General features: G+C 42.9%; 1 protein-coding gene across 7 annotated transcripts in view; it reads left to right on the forward strand.

Annotated features, from left to right (window-relative positions):
- The window catches only part of TTC13 (tetratricopeptide repeat domain 13), a 70,117-nt gene that overhangs the window by 30,490 nt on the left and 21,602 nt on the right, over positions 1–18,025 (forward strand). For 3 of the 7 annotated variants that reach the window (XM_067711109.1, XM_067711110.1, XM_067711115.1), the window contains exons 5-11: positions 3,443–3,508; positions 5,235–5,327; positions 8,045–8,161; positions 9,117–9,227; positions 14,664–14,746; positions 16,229–16,370; positions 16,668–16,842. In XM_067711109.1, coding sequence (XP_067567210.1) covers positions 3,443–3,508; positions 5,235–5,327; positions 8,045–8,161; positions 9,117–9,227; positions 14,664–14,746; positions 16,229–16,370; positions 16,668–16,842 — 787 coding nt within the window. The remainder of the gene's footprint in view (positions 1–3,442; positions 3,509–5,234; positions 5,328–8,044; positions 8,162–9,116; positions 9,228–14,663; positions 14,747–16,228; positions 16,371–16,667; positions 16,843–18,025) is intronic. The other 4 variants (XM_067711111.1, XM_067711112.1, XM_067711113.1 and 1 more) reach the window with 2 other exon arrangements.

An 18,025-nucleotide genomic window follows, 5' to 3' on the forward strand; every position in this document is an offset into this window, starting at 1 on the left:
CCCGACCAGGTATGGAACCCACAGCCCCTGCATTGGAAGGCGAAGTCTTAACCACTGGACCACCGGGGAAGTCCCATTAAGCCAATTTTTTTTTTTTTTTTGGCGGTACGCGGGCCCCTCACTGCTGTGGCCTCTCCCGTTGCGGAGCACAGGCTCCGGACACGCAGGCTCAGCGGCCGTGGCTCACGGGCCCAGCTGCTCTGCGGCATGTGGGATCTTCCCGGACCGGGGCACGAACCCGTGTCCCTGCATTAGCAGGCGGACTCTCAACCACTGCGCCACCAGGGAAGCCCCCATTCAGCCAATTTTTAGAGTATGAATTGTGAGTGGGGCAGAGGAAGGAGGTGAACAGAGAGGCAGGAAAATGATCAGTACTTTTTGCAAAGGCATTTAGATGTTACCTCACTGTTTTTTAAATTATGAGGCGCTACCCTTTAGTCGGCCTGAAATTAATTGGTGAGTCAAGACTAGCACTTTTTTAATGAAATATACCAGACGAGGAAGTACCAGATTACACTGTGTGTAGTAAGGCTCTTGATGTGACGTTAGTGAAACTTGTTTCTGATGTGTTTGTGTGTATGTTTATGTATATACGTACGAGTGTACTGGGTTACGGTGTAAAATGTATTTCTTACTGTGGATGAGAGTGAAAATGTTCGAATTTCGCTAGTGTAGGTGCTGGGGGGCAGTGAACAGTCTCCGCCAGGGGAGTGTCATGATCACTGTGAGGCGGCTTAGTGTGGGCCTGGAGACTGGATGGGAAGAAACAGGAGCGTGCTTAAGGCCATTGCAGTAGCCAGGTGAGAGGGGAAGGCTGCAAACTGGACAGTGGCTGAGCGGTCAGCAGGTGAAAGCACCGGGATATCTTGAGTAGATATGTTGGCTGGGGACATGAGGACGACTCCCAGGTGGCTGGAGTGGCCACTGGGTGTATGGAGATGCCCGTCACGCAAGTAGAATAACTCGTTATTTAAATGCACTTTTTTCTAACTAACCTCCTGTCATCTGGTATAAAATTTTCCTCAGTTGAGGAGAAAAGCTTCTCTGAAAGTGGGGTTTCCTCTCCCTGGAGGCCTGTCATCAGCAGGTGTGAGCTGCGTGGGCTCACCAGCCCCACCCAGCCTGGCCGAGGTGTTGCTCTGTTGACTGTTCTGTCTTCTGGCAGGTGCCGTTGCTAGGGAAAAACGTGAAGACCGTCTGACTTTGATTCCTCAGTGGGGAACTGTTTTTCCTGCTTCTCCTCACCCTCTGTACCTGTATCCCTCTCTCAAACTACTTGCTCTGCCTTTCTTTAAGGCAGGAGGAATATTTATGTGCTATTTATTTATTATTTTTTAATTTTTATTTTTGGCTGCGTTGGGTCTTCGTTGCTGCGCGTGGGCTTTCCCTAGTTGCAGCGAGCTGGGGCTACTCTTCATTGCGGTGCGTGGGCTTCTCAGTGCGGTGGCTTCTCTTGTGCAGAGCGCGGGCTCTAGGAGCGCGGGTTTCAGTAGTTGCAGCATGCGGGCTCAGTAGTTGCGGCACATGGGCTCTAGAGCTCAGGTTCAGTAGTTGTGGTGCACGGGATTATTTGCTCTGCGGCACGTGGGATCTCCCCGGACCAGGGCTCGAACCTGTGTCCCCTGCATTAGCAGGCGGATTCTTAACCACTGCACCACCAGGGAAGTCTCCAGAGAAATATTTAAATGTTTAGTGTTATCTCTGGGTGACAGGATTGTAGGATGCCTTTTACCTTATTTTTTGAGCTTTTCTTCATCTCCTAAATTTTCTATAATTTATAATAAATTTTCTCTTTATTTAAATACGATATTTTCAGTTGACAGTAAAGTTTTCTATTATTTTTTGTAATATGTCTTACTTAACACATTTTTTTTCTGATTATAACTGTATGTGTGTTTGTTTTAAACAATTAAAAGGAATGCATCAGTGTATTAAGCAGAATAGGAAGATACCTAGTAATCCCACTCTCTAGAGAAAACTACTGTTAGAGCTTTTTCCTGTGCACCTACTGGCCCACATAATCCTATATAAGTATTACTTATAAGAAGTGACTACCATTCCTCTCTCGTTCTGTAACTCATACTTTTTCCCATTTAGCAAATAGCATGGACAACCTTTCATGTCAGTTACACATACGTTATGAATCAGAAATCCAAAACTCTCTGGGAGCCAGAGAAACACATTAAGTGAGCAAAGTGAATTGATGTAGTGTAGAGACCATGGGTGGGCTCATGGTAAGCTGGTGAGTACACACCCTTCATCGAAATAGGCAGCCGGTGCCTATGTTTTTGTCACGTTCTCGCATTCCCATGCCCGAATGTGGGTCTGTCATTGTTGGATTTTTTTATTTTCCAAGAGAAGCTAGAAATCTGTAATTATTTACTTGAATTTTTCCAATTTTCCATATACCATGAGGCCCATCTGCTGGCTGGGCTGTAGGCAGTGATGTACCCACTTGCTACCTGAGGTGATGTACCTGATTCTGCTTACAGTAGCCTTTTTTTGTTTTTCAGTGCATAGCATCTTATCCTTTATTTTTTCGCACTTTCTCATCATTGAAGTTGATGTGTCTTTTTCGGCAATACCCGCAGACACCCGATCTCGATTTGAAACTGATAATAGATTAGCCTCTAAAATAGCTCATCTGCTGTAGCCCTGTCAGGTTCTTCCTTCAGGACCTTATAGCCAGAGGCTGTGTACTCTTCTTTCTTAAATATGCAGGGAAGCATTCAGAGAAGAGGCTAAGAATTGCACAGGTTAGATGCAGACGGGAGTTCACGCCACTGCCCCACGCGTAGGGACTTGATGGCGGGGGCAACAGACGCCCTGTCCTTGGGCCTGAGAGGCGTTGCATCCAGTCCACATGGGAGCAGGTTGCAGAAAGGGTCTGGTTCTCACTCTGACCCCTTAGAATAAAGGACTGTATTAATCCCCAACAGTCTGTGGAGTCGACTCACCTCTTCCTCCTTGTTGTGCTGGCTCCAACGGGTTCTCTCCTTTTCAGATGATTTCATGACTCCCTGAAAGCAGACCAACTAGGAGGGGGCGTCACCCAGGCCCTTTACTCCTGTATCTGCTTCTCCGAACCTTCGTTTTCTCTCTGAGCTGTGTTTGCTGGTGGCCCAGCATAGAGTTGCTGAGAGGATTGCGTTTTAAGTAAGACGACTGTGCGAAAGAAACTAGCACAGCGCTCAGTAATGTTGGTTTTCTCTATTTTTAAGTGTTTTTTTTTTTTGATGTAAAACTCTTATTCATGTCTCATTCAAATGAGCTTTAGAAATACAGACTTTTGTGGTTGGGGACTGTGTATTGACTGACATGAGTAGTGGTAGCATAATTTAGAGCTGTCATTTGTGGCATTAACGTGCTTTAAGCAGAAACTGATTTGTTTTGTTTTGTTTTGTTTATGGTTTTTGACGTGTTTCTGTTTTGGTCTGAATAGGAGGAACCTGATCTGGTTAGTGCAATTTATGGCCGAGGGATAGCCTATGGAAAGAAGGGATTACATGTGAGTATGGAATAGTTACGCCTGCCATAGTGTCTACGTGATCGGACTCGGACCAGGGTTCCCATAGAGCCCCTCACCGCTCCCCGGGCTCTGAGGGAACACGCAGTGGTGTCATTCCAGTTCACAGATGAGACCATGGCCGTAGGGGACTTCTCCAAGATCAAGTGGCTGGGATGTGGGGGGATGGGAGTTTCTGCCCAGGTCTTCTGAGGTTACTTTCTATTCCAAAAGGATAGCCTTTGGCAGCCTAAACTTTATTTCATGATGAGCTGGACATAAGCCTAGAAAAACACGAGAGCTTGACTGAATTCCTGAGGAAACACTCATTGCTGTAAAAGAGAGACGGGGCATCAGTAGTGTAGTAGGACTTAGAATCTGAGTTCCTTCCACAATTTTTAAAGGTTGAATAAAAGAACAAAGGTTTTTTTGTAAAATTTATTTTTAATTTGTTACCATACATTATACTTTCCCAGGTAGATATGTCTCTGGAGCCTTATTCCCCTTATTTCTGAGGAATGCAGGAGGAAGGTTATAATAAGTATTGGATGGCCAGAACGTTCGTCCGGGTTTTTCCATAAGATGTTCATATTTATTTCTAAATAAGTAGTTATGTCATTACTAAATTACTGGATTTTTCAGAAAATCTATTGAAGCTGGTTTTGAATAACAGTATGTCTCATGATGTTACGGAAAAACCCGGATGAACTTTTTGGTCAACCCAATATATTTTGGTCAAACAAAGGCACTATGGTATAAAAATGAAGACTTTTCCTAAGAGTATATAGTAAATAATGAAGTGGTCTAAGATCAGATGTCCAAATTTTCAGTCTTGAACATTCTACGTAAACTTTTTCTATTATTTTCTATTAAAAATATTCAAATGAAATTATGTCTTGAGGGAGAAGTGTCACTTTTGTATCTTTGCCAATTTAAAAAAACTGTCCTAATTGCCTGCCGGCCTACTGGAGAAATCTTGTATAATATTTGTATATTTCTGAGACTTGAGAAGGAAGACTGAGCAGGAACCCAGATTTGGGAATGAAGATGTTTAGGAAGGAAACAATGTTACATTCAGAGCATCAATAAATAGCCCTAGTTAGGTTCAGGGCATCAGTAAGTGACCTAAGTTGCCCTAGTAAAGGTCAGTGATGAAGTGCTTCTTCCTCATTCTCATCTCTTTTAATTTTATATCTTGATGTGAAATTTGCTTGTATCTTTAATGCACTTTTAATGTAAAAGTAACATGCTCACATATTTTTGATATAAAGTGATGTGTAAATTTTAAAGAGAACAGGTTTACCTAGACTTCTCCAGGTGTAGGTGTGTAGGCCTAGGGGTTTTGATTGACACTGACACGGCTCCTCTCTGTTCCCTCATTGCCACTGGTCAGCATCACTTTGCACACTGGTGTCCATATATGCTCATCCCTTGAAATTTGTTGATGCGGTGTTTCAATAGGTTAAATTGAGAAAATGTCTCGCCCTCTGTGGAACTTGGGATAGGTAGCCAGGTCCCATGTGCTGTTGATGGGTAGGTAGACTTGAGTGAGTTAAGTAATCGTAATAGAGCTTATTTAACTTGGCCAATCTCTTATTTAGAAGCTAAGTTCATATTTATTTCTAAATAAGTAGTTATATCATTGCTAAATTATTAGTTTTTTCAGAAAATCTATTCAAGCTGGTTTTGAGGAACAGTGTATCTCACACTAAGCTAATGCCTTTTCAAGGACATTAAGAACGCTGAGCTTTCTCTGTTCGAACTGAGCCGAGTAATTACCTTGGAACCAGATCGTCCAGAGGTATTTGAGCAGCGAGCAGAAGTGAGTGTGGCTTTCTTTTTCCCTCTGTTGTTATTGGATTAGTCGAATCTCAGATTTTTTTCCTATTATTTTATTACTGAGAAATTTTAAAACTCCCGTATACCTATTGTGTTTTCCTCCATACATACATAACGCCTTTAAACACAGTTGAAATTACTAGAAAACTATGGGCCGAGTGATACTCCTGATTTAACATATAACAGTAACATTTAGTATTAAGGTGTACAGTTTTGATGTGTACCGCCACTGTCAATGTTTGTTGAAAAATATGTCACCGTGTTTATTGTATACGTGACATCCTTTAGCAAAACAATATGACAGTATGGTCAAATGAGATTTACAGCCTTTGGAAGCATGTGTGTGTGCGTGTGCGTGTGTGTGCGCGTGCGTGTGCGCACGCACACTTGCATGTAATTTTTATGAGATATACCTATCTACATAGACATGTAGATCAGGTAAGGGTGACCATAACTGGAACTTGGGACTCACGGTGGAGACAGAGAGGCAACACGTGGTGACAGTTCCAGGTAACGTGTGTGACAGTGGACACCGGGAGAGGGGCTGCTTGGTCAGGAGCAGAGAAGCATGGTCTGCTGGAGCCCTGGGACAGATTGGCAAGGGGAGAGGCGTGGGCGGTGTTTGCAGAGGCCTCACTGAAGAGGTGATGCTGGAGCTGGTCAGAAACCATGTCCTGGGGAGCAAGGTAGAGAAGGGCGTTCAGGCCAGAGAAAGGAATGTGTGCAAAGGCACCCCTTTTAATGTTTTTAAATGAAATGGGTCCATATTACCATTTTCATAAAACAATAGTAAACTATCCAGGTTTCATGTTGTATTTATTTTACTGCACATTTAACCATGTGAAATGCTTTAGAATTTATGTTAATGTTTTCAATCTGAATAAAACGTAACCTTTAATTATCTGATCTGGTGGGATTTCATAGTTGGACAAAGGGGACAAATGACTTTTTCCCCCTCTCTTGGGGGAGGAAACTTAGCAAGCAAAGGGCACACTAAGTGTTTTAGTAATTTTAAAACTGCATTTGTGATGTTTGCATTTGTGATGTTCTCAAAATTATAGTGTCTGAAGTTACAGTTCAGTTTCTTAAAATGAGTTGTTTGTTTTATTGGGGATTTGGCTTTCTGAAGGAAATTCCTTCTCAATTAATGAAAGAATTCATTTTCCCATGGCACTTTTGGATTGTAACCCTAAGGGTTAAGTGACCGTAATCTGTTCGCTGCTGCACGAGAGTCCTGTTGGTTTTTAGGGTGAGCGTTTGGTGGTTCACTTGGTGACCTTCTGCTCCAGGGACTGGGTACTGTGCTTTTCCCCACCATTACGCTGGTGCTGTGCTAAAATGTTATGATAAAGCATGAATTTAATTAAGCACACTTAGAAAGAAGACTGATTTAGCAGCTTTAAAAAATTTGTATATCTAATAAAACGCTAATTGTGTACCCCAAATGACGTTAGTAATCAGAAAAGTGATTTCCAATGATCTTAAAAATATGTAGTAATATCCCCCTTTTCTGGCATCATCAGGCAATAATGTCATGACGTAGTGATTCTTCCAGCTAAATTACAGGATACCATTTACATACGTCAGGCATTATTTTATAAGAAAGCTTTCACTTTTATACTTTCGGGAATAGTCTATATGTAGTGAACATAATTTAACCTTTTTTAGTTACTCTGGTCATTATTATGCGTATTGATTGTTGTGCTGGGGTGTGATAATTCACTTATGTCTCTAGGGGTTAATATACTGGGTTGGGATGTTTTTCCTTTGAAGATATAACCCTAGACCCCTATGCTTCTTGAACTCTAAGGGCATATTTTCCATTTCTTTCCTCTCTCTGAGCTTTCTTGCCTCTGGTCATGTGCCTGCCTGAATCTTCCCTCTCTTGCTGCTTTTAAGTTCCTGCAGAGGAGGAAACCAGTTAGTAAAACTTGATGGAAATGACCTATTATAAGAACAAAATTAACCCTAATTTAAGGACATCTGTTCTGGATAAATTGCTTGAGCTTGACTGCATGAATACTGATACCCATTTTGGGTTTTCTTATGTCATTTGGGTGAACTTCTGCATTCTGAGCTGTCTTCTGTATTGTCATGGTTGCCTGAACACCACCGACGGCTCCATCAAAAGAGCATTCAGAACAGGCCTGCAGATGTTCCTTCACGGCCTTGCAGATCGTGACTGCTGAGTTGAGAGCCGTTCACAGAAGAGGGCTTACAAAACACCTGGAATCCTAGAAATTGCCGTTCAGCACTGAATACTCCAGACGGCCTAGCTAGACGCCATGGAGGACTCCAATCCGTGTTGAACAATTCCTCTATTTTAATGGTTCAAAGTTATCTTTCAGGTTAATTTGACATGCCAAATTTTGTTTTGAAAGGTAAATGATAGGTTGGGGAACAAATGGTCACACTTCAAGAAAAGCAACATCTGCTTTGACCTAGAACATGAAACAGTGACAAGGCAATTGCCACGGTCATAGGTCATCCGCCTCCCCGTGGCTGGACAAGATCGGCAGCCCCTCAGCTGTTGACTTTGAACCTCACTGCATAGTACGTGGGGTCAAGGGTTCTAGACTGCTGAGAGGGTCACATTGTGAATGTGGGGTGGTGAAGTGGAATTGAAAAGTCAGAAACATTGACGGTTGTAGGGGCGATCGTTGGGACTTTTCTCCCCTAATTACATTTTTGGGTTTATAGATTCTGTCCCCTCTGGGACGAATTAATGAAGCAGTGAGTGATCTCACTAAAGCTATTCAACTTCAGCCCTCAGCACGGCTGTACAGACACCGCGGGACCCTGTACTTCATATCAGAGGTGAATTGTTCTTGCCTTAAAATGTGCCCTTTCATGATGATAAAGATTTCGCCTTTCCTTCTGCTTCAGAAAGCTGCTATTGGATAGATTTGGGTTTGGGGCTGTATTATAATAGTTCGTGATACAAGACAGTTATGAAAGCATTTTCTTTAGCTGAGGTCGAACCCAGTGGAGAAATATTAAGTACCAGGAACACATTTTCTTGCTTGAACTGTCAGCAGTAACTAATTCTGGGCTGGGGGAAAAAAGAAAGAGTGAGAAACAGAAGAAGAGAAATTTGGTTTACAGATGATACCTTAACTGTGCTTGCAGATGTCAGCATAGAGAAGCAGGTGTGCATGTTGTCAGAGTGTGATCATTAAACTTAGAGGTACAATTTGAATTTCTTTGGGTATCCCAACCCGAAAACCATAACCTGAACTAATGCGGCTTCCCAGACTGTAGCTTCTGAATGTAGCAAGATCGTCTTTTATCGTTAGAGTGGTATTTGTGACTGCCATAGCTGTTTTTGTGGGCTTGCAGTCATCTTAATAACAATTTTCTATTGCAAAAGAAAGTAGATTTAAAAAATCACAACATAACACATTTTAAGGTTGATCTATGTCCTAATTATTTTAGAATTCAGTATAATAAAATGCTAGTACCAGAAAATAATTTGTAAAATTTCTGTAACAGATTATGGCCTTAATGGAATTTAAAATAATATTCTTTTCTGTGGCTGAGACAGTGTGCTTAAATTAAACCTTTGTGAGCTTCTCCTGTCAATTGAAATCGACTCTTTCAACAAACAGTGTAAGCATTCTTCTAATATTCGTGGTCATGAAATGTCTCCTTTAAAGCCAGAAAGGGCACAGACTAAATTGGGATTTCTTTTCCTCTATCAGTCGAAAGTAGGACATGTCCAAATATCTAACGAATACTACTTTACTTATTGTTTTCATTCTCCTTTTTGTAGGACTATGCAACAGCCCACGAAGACTTTCAGCAGTCCTTAGAACTGAACAAAAACCAGCCCATAGCTATGCTATACAAAGGTTTAACTTTCTTTCACAGAGGACTTTTGAAGGTGAAAGTGCTGTGCAATATGCGTGCCTACAGCAATCCTGCTTCTCCTTTGCGGTGAACTGAGCGGGGTTAAGTCTGGCAGGTTTTAAAATGACGTTTCAAGTGTCTCATTGGTTTATTTTAGAAAGTCGTTTGCATCGAGATATTTATTGAGCGCCTACTATCTGATAGGTACTTGGAGGAGGGTGCAGAAGGGGAGAGGGCGAAAGGTTATAAGGGAGAAATAATGCTTTACACTTGGGACGAATACAGTTTCCAAAGGCTTTCCCCACAGATAACTTATCAGAGGGTGAACACACGAAAGAAAGCAGTAGAAGCAGAGTGCTTTGGAAGCAGAGGTGAGAAAGATGCATTTGAACTCGGGAGTTAGGGAAGGTCCAGAGAGCAAGTGGACTTCGTCCTGACCTGGAAGGCAGAGCAGGGCTGGGAAGGAGAAGGGCTCTGAGGGCGAGAGGAAGGTGTGAGTGATGACGTGGGGGGCGGGGCCATGGTCAGGCCCTTGGGCAAATAGGCAGGCTGAGTGTGAAGGGCTGCAGCACGGGGAGGGGCCCTGAAAGGTCTCAGGTGCGGACTTGAGTTGCTAGGCCCAGAGGGGCTGTGAAGTCTAGATCTGGGGGGAAATACAGAGTTGAGACCCAATCTGTATTGAGGAAGTGGTTGCTGATGCAGCGGTGGCCGAGGAGGGTAGGGACAGGGGGACTGCTGAGGGGGTCGCTGGCCACGTTCAGGTCAGGGGCGGCCAGACTGCCTCGGGTCCTCTGGGGGCTGCAGGAGTGGTCCCAGCACTGTCCCTTGAAGGCTGCTGTGGGAAGAAGGAGGCGAGGGACAAAGGAGAGGCTCTGTGTCAGCTGAGTGGGGCAGGGACGTCACTGCCAGCCTGCCTGCCCCTCCTCCTGCCCGGGACTCTCCGTTCTCCGAGCCTGTTTGGGGAGCCTGTCCTACAGCAGCTTCTTTCCGGCCGGGGTGAGGGGCAGAAACACGGCTGAGAGCGGAGCTCTGGCTCTCACCCAAGGCCTGACACTCCAAACTGCCCGACTGAAGACAGCCGGCCTGAGAGTCACAGACGGTCTGCCCGCCCGCCTAGGTGAAGACACTCATTCTGACCAGGAGGTGGAGAATTCAGAGTAGGCTGCACTTAACCCTGAACTTGGAAAGGTGGGAAGAGCGTCAACAACCTGTGGCAGAGAAGGGTGCTCTGGCAGAGAGAGCATGCGTGTTATTATTAAAAATAGTTCTGAGGATCTGACACACACATAAACACACACACTGGGAGGGTGGGGAGAGAGTTTACCTCTAAAAAGGCCACAAGTTGTAAGTCCTCCGTGTTACCGACAGTGCCTGTCGCATAGTAGGTGCTCAGTAAGAATCAGTGGGGTAAATGCATGTCAAGGGCAGAGAGCGGAATTGGAGTTGGAAGGCCTTGCTCTGAGCTCTCGCTCTGAATCTTATTAACTGCACTGCTGAAGCCGCTGCTTGAACTCTTTGAGCCCGTCTCTCCACATTTATCAGGCAGAGATGATGCTACTGTCTGCCCCTCGAAGTGAGAGTGAGGCTTCCATAAAACAACATGTGTGAAAAGCCCTTTATAAACTGTAAACCTGAATCAGGTATTGATTATGATACAGATTATTTTACATGTGGGAATGTAATTTCATCGAAGTTTTGTGGATTCTAAAAAATAACTCCCGTCCGTTAAAAACCAAACTAGAAGGAATTTTGCAAATCTTACTTCATACACCTCATCTCCGGTTTGCAAGTATGTGGAGGTGGTCCTAACAGGGACCCTTTCCGTCCCCCTTTGAGGATTCGGACAGGCAGTGCGGGCTTTGAGTTATTTAACATGTGCTTTGAGCAGCTGCCAGGTGACGTCTTCCAGTTTATTTTGTCTCTGCCGTCTGTCTTCTCATCTTCTCTCAGTCCCCTTCAGTTAAAAAGTTGAGAATCGCAATGCTGTGTTCAGAGTCTCTCCCTTGAGTGTCACATGGAGGAGAAAGAGATCTGAAATAGAAAAAAAAGACCAATTATTAGTACTAAGAGGGTCCAGATAATTTTTAAAGTAAACAAACGCAAACAGCTGGCCTCACTTTTAACCGTAAAGCCATGTTTAGGAGCGCGGCCAGGGCCCTTCGTGTTGTTTCCAAATGAGAATTTTTCAGCCAAGAGCCATAACAGAGACACTAAGTAGAAAATAGACATGGACCAAAATTCAGTTTGGTTTATTGCAAACCTCCCGGATGAAGACCTAGAAACAGTGCTTTCATTCTCTGAGTGTTGGCAGCCCCTCAGTGAACCAGTCTCACCAAACGGTTGGGCCTTCCCTCCTTTTCACCATGCCCACTGACACAGCAGCAACGTGTGTAATAGATGGGAACTTTTTCTTTGCATTTTATAGATCTGCCGTCCGAGGAGGTCAGGGTGTTTCCGTAGCGTCTCACTCATCCCCAAAGCATCCCCGTGAAGTATAGAAGGAGCAGAGGGTGTCCCAGTTACAGAGATTGGAAAACTGAGTCAGTGGTGAAATGCCTTAATTAAAGTAATGAACTTAGTTCAGATATCTCTCTTTCTCTCGTTAACTGTAGAGACGAAGTATTAAATGGACCAATGAGTTTGAGCTGTCTCTGTACCCTAAAGGTGGTCTCTCCAGGTCAACAGCAGTTTAGAAACAGAGCGGGTGATGGCTTATTTACTTTATGATATAATACATTAGAAATATATTAGGTTATATTACATGACAAGTTTCACAATTGTCCAATTCAGAAGATATATCAGACATTTTGGAAATTCCTAGGGAGTAAAACAGCAAGAACTTTTCTACTGAATTCTACCCATGTTGTAAGGATATTTCAAAAATTGTATATTATAAGCCTTTACTTTGAGAGTTACCTGCGTTTGTTCTGTTCAGTTATACCGAACAGCCCCAGGGCGATGGCTGCCCTTTAGCTAGTAAAGAAGATGGTGGCCTAAGTGGTGATGATTGCATTCACGATGCCAGCGAATTCAGAGCCAGTTCATGTGCTTAGAGATTGATTCAACAAACGTAGTTTCTTTGTTCCCAATGGCTCAAAATCTTGATTCTGCTATGTCCCCTCTTTGGCAGAATGAGGTAGAGAGCTGTGCAGTGATTAGACAGGAACCCCGAAACCAAAGACTTAAAAGCTGAAGAGAAATCAGACTTTGAAGAACTGTGGCGTCCAAGCATGCAGTAAGTGCAGTGGGCAGCAGCCGCCTCCTGGGCATCTCCACGAGACGTCCACAAACACCCCAGACATCACACGCCCCAGTGGACTCACGACCTCCCCCGTACTTCCTAACATTCCTTAACGCCTCCCTCCACCCGGGCTCTCAGCCTAGACTCTTCCTGCCCTCTCTTCTCCCTCCTCCCTCCCTCGTACCCAGACAGCCACCAGATTTTCTCTTAGTTTGCCTTTAAAACTCTCCCCCGAATTTGACCCTTCTTTCCCTCTCCTCAGAGGCACTGTCTCAATCTGAGCTTGCATTATCTCTTGCCTGTTCCATCACAGCCGCCTCCCATCTGGGCCCCATCCTCTCCCCTCTCCAGCGTGTCTTCTCCTTTTTTACCAGCATTTTTCATGTTTACGAAGAGTAAATTTTGTGAGGTCCCACACCTCCTCAGAGCCCCCAGTCCTCGTTGCTGCCTTCCTACTGGCCCCGGCTTTCCCTCTTCCCCACTCCCCCCGACCCCATGCCCCCTGCACTCCTGCCCCTCCGGCTTTCCCAGCGTCGGTGAGCGCTCTGTGCCGCTGTGCGGTGCCCCCGGCCCCGTCCAAGATGCCCTCTTGCTTTACCAAACTCCTCGTTCTTTAAGACCCAGCTCAGTTGTCAGCGCCTCTGTACAGCCTCTTCTGGTCTCCCAGGCTCAGTTCAGTGGTTTCTTTCTCTTCATTCCCAGAGCCTCTTCCTCACATCTCTGCTGTAGCTCTTAGTTTGTATTCTAATAAACTGGTTACCTACTTGGCTTTCTAATGACACTGTGAGTTCTCAGAGTACAGAGGTAATGACTCACCCATCTTCGTGTCCGCTTACCTCCTGCTATCCCTGGCACATAGTAGGCGCTCAATACATGTTTGTCGAATTGAAAGTGCCGTTGTACAAATCCTAAAAGGTCGCGATCATGTCACAGCAGGAAGCCCAATGAAGAATGCCCTTTTACGTTTCTTCGGTGTTAAAATTTATCCGTTCTCATCTTTCACCCAAACAGTAGCTATTCGGTGGCATTTCTTCATGAGGCGATTTTGTCCTCAGTTTTGCCTTTGAAGAGTTTCAAAGCCAGCCTCTCTTACCCTGCTGGCCCCTTCTGAGAAAATCAAGGAGCAGGGGCTGAATGACTTTCTGAAAAGAATCAAGATTGTATAGCTTTTGCAAAACTATTTTGTGTGCCTACCGGGGCACTAAATATTTATTGAGTGCCTACCATGGGCAAGGCATTTGATATCTTTAGTGGTTTTCTGCTCTGAATTCTCTAATCAGGTTGAAATGATCTATTCCAGAAGTTTTAAAGTCAAGTGTCTCTCAATTAAAGCTCTTAGAGATTGTGAGCCTTTATAGCTGTTAAGTCAGATATGTCTTTTCCTTGGGAAATGTGGGAAATGTCTTTGTAATTTTTTTTAATCACAATAACTAGAGTCATAATGAAAAGTACGTTCAATCCCAGTGTAAGCCTAGGATGTTTATTCTGAAACATTTCATCACCCATTTTTATTTTATCACCAATTTCCCCAGAGAGTCCCCCTGCGGCCAAGTGCACTGTGGTTCTGAGGGCTCCCCTGAAAGCGTAGCGTGTGCAGCTCTGGGCCCTTAGTGCCGCCCTGAGCTGTGCTGGCAGGAGTCATGCCCACCTGCCCCAACTTGAAGGCTTCTCCTGAATTTTACGGTTTCTTTTTTCCTCGTAGATCATGGGAGCCCTTCAGGTGGCTATCCTGGGAGCCTTTCCTCTTGTTCTATAAATGATCTCACATTGGGCTCGCTTTTTTTGTCTCTTCTATTGGCTCACTTTCCAGTGCTGCTAGCTGTGATCATTTTGCATCATTTCACACAGCTATTAGGCTTACTTTTGTTCCATAGGGTTTTTATTAATTAAGGAACTGACATTAAAATGCACGTGTTATCAGTACTAAAGTCCTAATGAAAAAGATAGTGAGAAGCTGTTTTCCCATTTTGGAAGGGGAAGCTTAAGGCTCTGTTGTTGCTCATAGTAATGCATTTGTTTACTATTGAAATTAAATCCTCCAGACTCATAGTTTATTGTACTTTCTACCTCTCTCTTTTTTTGAAGTCCTCCTATTTAAAAAAAAAAGTACTCAGAGACCATGTATTTTATATATATATATATATATATATATATGTCTTTTAGTGATTTGAGACAAACTCAATTTTAACAGTTAAGCAAATGAAATAATTTTCTATATACTTTCTACAGGAAGCTATTGAATCCTTCAAAGAAGCTTTGAAGCAGAAAGTTGATTTTATTGATGCATATAAAAGCCTGGGGCAGGCCTATAGGTAAGTAAAGTACTAATAGTTGGGGTAGGAGGGAGGGCGTAGAGTGGGATAGCCTCACATAATAGTGATTTTAAAAAAAAAAATGCATTTCTTAACCAAAAGAGACGGTCATTCTAAATCACATAGGCATTCACATACTTATTAAGATCTTCTCTGGAACATAGAACCACGGGTAAGAGGATATCGTGATACCTGTTACTGTGTCTTAAAACAGCCTCGGTCTGTATATATTAGTCTAGAAGACGTTAGTCCTTCAAGAGTTGTTGCCTTGCATAGTGGCATTATAAGCTGCTGAGTTACAGACGCTGCTGCCTTTTTAGGCAGTAACTAAGGTTAATACCCACATCACTAGGATCTGTTTGAAGATTCCTAGAATTGCGGGATGGAAATGTTACAGTTATGATGCATCTCTATAGGGTATGAGTAGTTGTGCCTGGACCCTGGCTTCCTGACTACATGCATTGCCCTGACCAGCAAAGCTATTCTGACTTTTGGCTTAAAATTTTTTTAACATTCTGACTCGTATAAAGGTGCTATAAAAGTTAGGAAAGAGAGAGACAGTCATGGAAACCCCCTGTAAAACCCTGTTAGGTGCCCTATTCAGGAAGGGTTACATTTAAGAGCTTATTTATCTGATGCCATCGTTGGAAAAGCTCTCATACTAACTTGGAGAAAGTGTGTTTGGATTTGTTCTAGGTTTAAGGGATGATATTTATCCTTCCTGTCCCACGAAATTGTTGGGTATATAAATTGAAAACAGATTTGAAAACACCTAGTAAATAGTAAAGTGCTGTAGAAATGTCAGTGGGTGTTATATATATATTTTTTAAATCTTCATTATTTATAGAAAGTTGACATATGGGATATTTTGAAGGTTCTTCAATTATTTATAAAAATGTTGATATATAAAAGAGGGCAAGGCTGGTCAGTAATAACCATTTCCACTCTGAAATGATCACAATTCTGAAATATACTTCTTATTTCAGAATTTTAAAGTAGATAATGATTTACTGGATTTTAAGTGAAGTACCTTCAGTGACAGAAAAAATCATAAGCCTATGAATTTGATTCGCAATGATATACCTCTGTATGATTATAACCTACTTACTTTTTTCCAAAGGAGAAACATATGTTTCTATCCAGACAACTAAAATTTACACAAAGTTTTTTTAGGGGTTGGAGCTGATCATGAGTTGGGGAAAGGGATTTGAATAAGCATTTGTCTTTGGAAATCAATAAATTAATTTTCCCCCAAAGAATTTCAAGAGCTCTATGGTGATCCTATAATCTGGTAAGATTTAGAAAAAGCAAGTCGGATATGATGCGTCAAAGGCTAAGTAGCTATAAAGGGGTAAAATAAAAAAGCAAACTCCCACATTAAAGTATCGTATTTGTAGATTGAACCATAATTCTGAGGATAACTTATTCTGTATGTTTACTGAAATGCCTATACTATGTTCATTGCTATTGTCAAACACCTAGAGAGCTGGGCAATTTTGAAGCAGCCACTGAGAGCTTTCAAAAGGCTCTGTTGCTGAACCAAAATCACGTGCAGACCCTCCAGCTTCGGGGAATGATGCTTTACCACCATGGCAGCTTGCAGGAAGCCCTTAAGAACTTCAAGGTGAGCATCCGTAAGTGAGAAGCAGTGTAACTGCAATTCTGCGTCATTCTTCAACAAAGTTCATTGAAATGAATGGGGTCAGCGGGGAGGGCAGGCAAGAATAGTGCTTATACTTCAGCAAAAAGAAAGAGGAAAAAACCATGGCCCGGTCCTGTAGACCGATTTACTGAGGATGTATTTGGTCTGATTTAACCTGGAGAGAAGACTTTCCTAATTCCAGATTAAAGAAGAAAGTACTTTAAAGTTTCCTTAAACTGTATCGATTCTAATACAGCATTTTCTCCTTCGATGCCTCAGCGGTGTCTGCAGCTGGAACCGTATAACGAGGTGTGCCAGTACATGAAAGGACTCAGCCACGTAGCAATGGGACAGTTTTATGAAGGGATAAAAGCACAAACTAAAGTTATGCTAAATGACCCTCTCCCAGGCCAGAAGGCCAGCCCAGAGTACCTTAAAGTGAAGTACCTCCGAGGTAAGTCAAACAGCTGCAGAATCACTGACCCTGAGTGCTTGGAGTAGGAGTGATACTGCTTGTGTCTCTGATGTTCCGTGTTAGGCAGTTGAGTCTCAGAGCAGCTGCGTGACTTGTCCTCAGCTGCCCCTTGGTTAGTGGTGGTATCTGGACTAGAGGGACGAGCCCATGTCTTCTAAAGGCCAATCCAGTGCTTTTTTTTTTTTTTTCCTCTTCCTCACATTTTTTCTTTCTAAAGTTAAAAAATTTTACTTATGCCAAAAAAACATATTTTGACCTAAATGTGACAATCATCTGGGTATCCATGACTTGTCACACCTCATCCAGAGATATAGGAATGATAGGAAAGGAACATTTTATGAGGTTTTTACTGTTAAATAAAAACTTGGTATCTTTGATCTGTCATTCCTTCATATCAGAATTCCCACATAGTTTGGAGAATTTAAATTGAGATGAAGGAGAAAGCAGATCTTTGGGTTATCCTTTTATTAGTCAGTCTTACCCTTTCTCTGCCATACACAAAGACATTTTTGTTTTTCATATAAAGCCCAAATCTTTACTTTTATTCCTTCTCTTTCCTTTATCATTAGCCCTCTGTACTAGCACTGTCCAAGTGAAAACATTTACAAGCCATGTGTGTAATTTTAAAATTCTAGTAGCCACATTAAAAAAGTAAAAACGGGGGCTTCCCTGGTGACGTGGTGGTTGAGAATCCTCCTGCCGATGCAGGGGACGCGGGTTCGTGCCCCGGTCCGGGAAGATCCCACATGCCGTGGAGCGACTGGGCCCGTGAGCCATGGCCGCTGGGCCTGCGCGTCCGGAGCCTGTGCTCCGTGGCGGGAGACGCCACAACAGTGAGAGGCCCGCGTACCGCAAAAAACTAAAAAAAGTAAAAACGAACGGGTGGAATTCATTTTAATAATATATTTTATCTTATTTAACTCGGTACCTCCACAATATTAGTTCAATATATAATTAATATGAAAACACTCTTTATTGGATGTTTTACGTTTTTTGGTACTAGTCTTTGAATATGGCCTATATTTTACACTTACAGTTCATCTCAATTTGGACGCTAAATTTTCACTGGAAATACTTGATCTGAACGTCGATTTCATAAAGTTTAAAGTTGTAAAAGTAGACTGATATACGTAAGTTGTTCCAAACCTACGGCAGTTTTCTA

The sequence above is a fragment of the Pseudorca crassidens genome, chromosome 16, assembly GCF_039906515.1.
Source record: "Pseudorca crassidens isolate mPseCra1 chromosome 16, mPseCra1.hap1, whole genome shotgun sequence".
NCBI lineage: Eukaryota > Metazoa > Chordata > Mammalia > Artiodactyla > Delphinidae > Pseudorca > Pseudorca crassidens.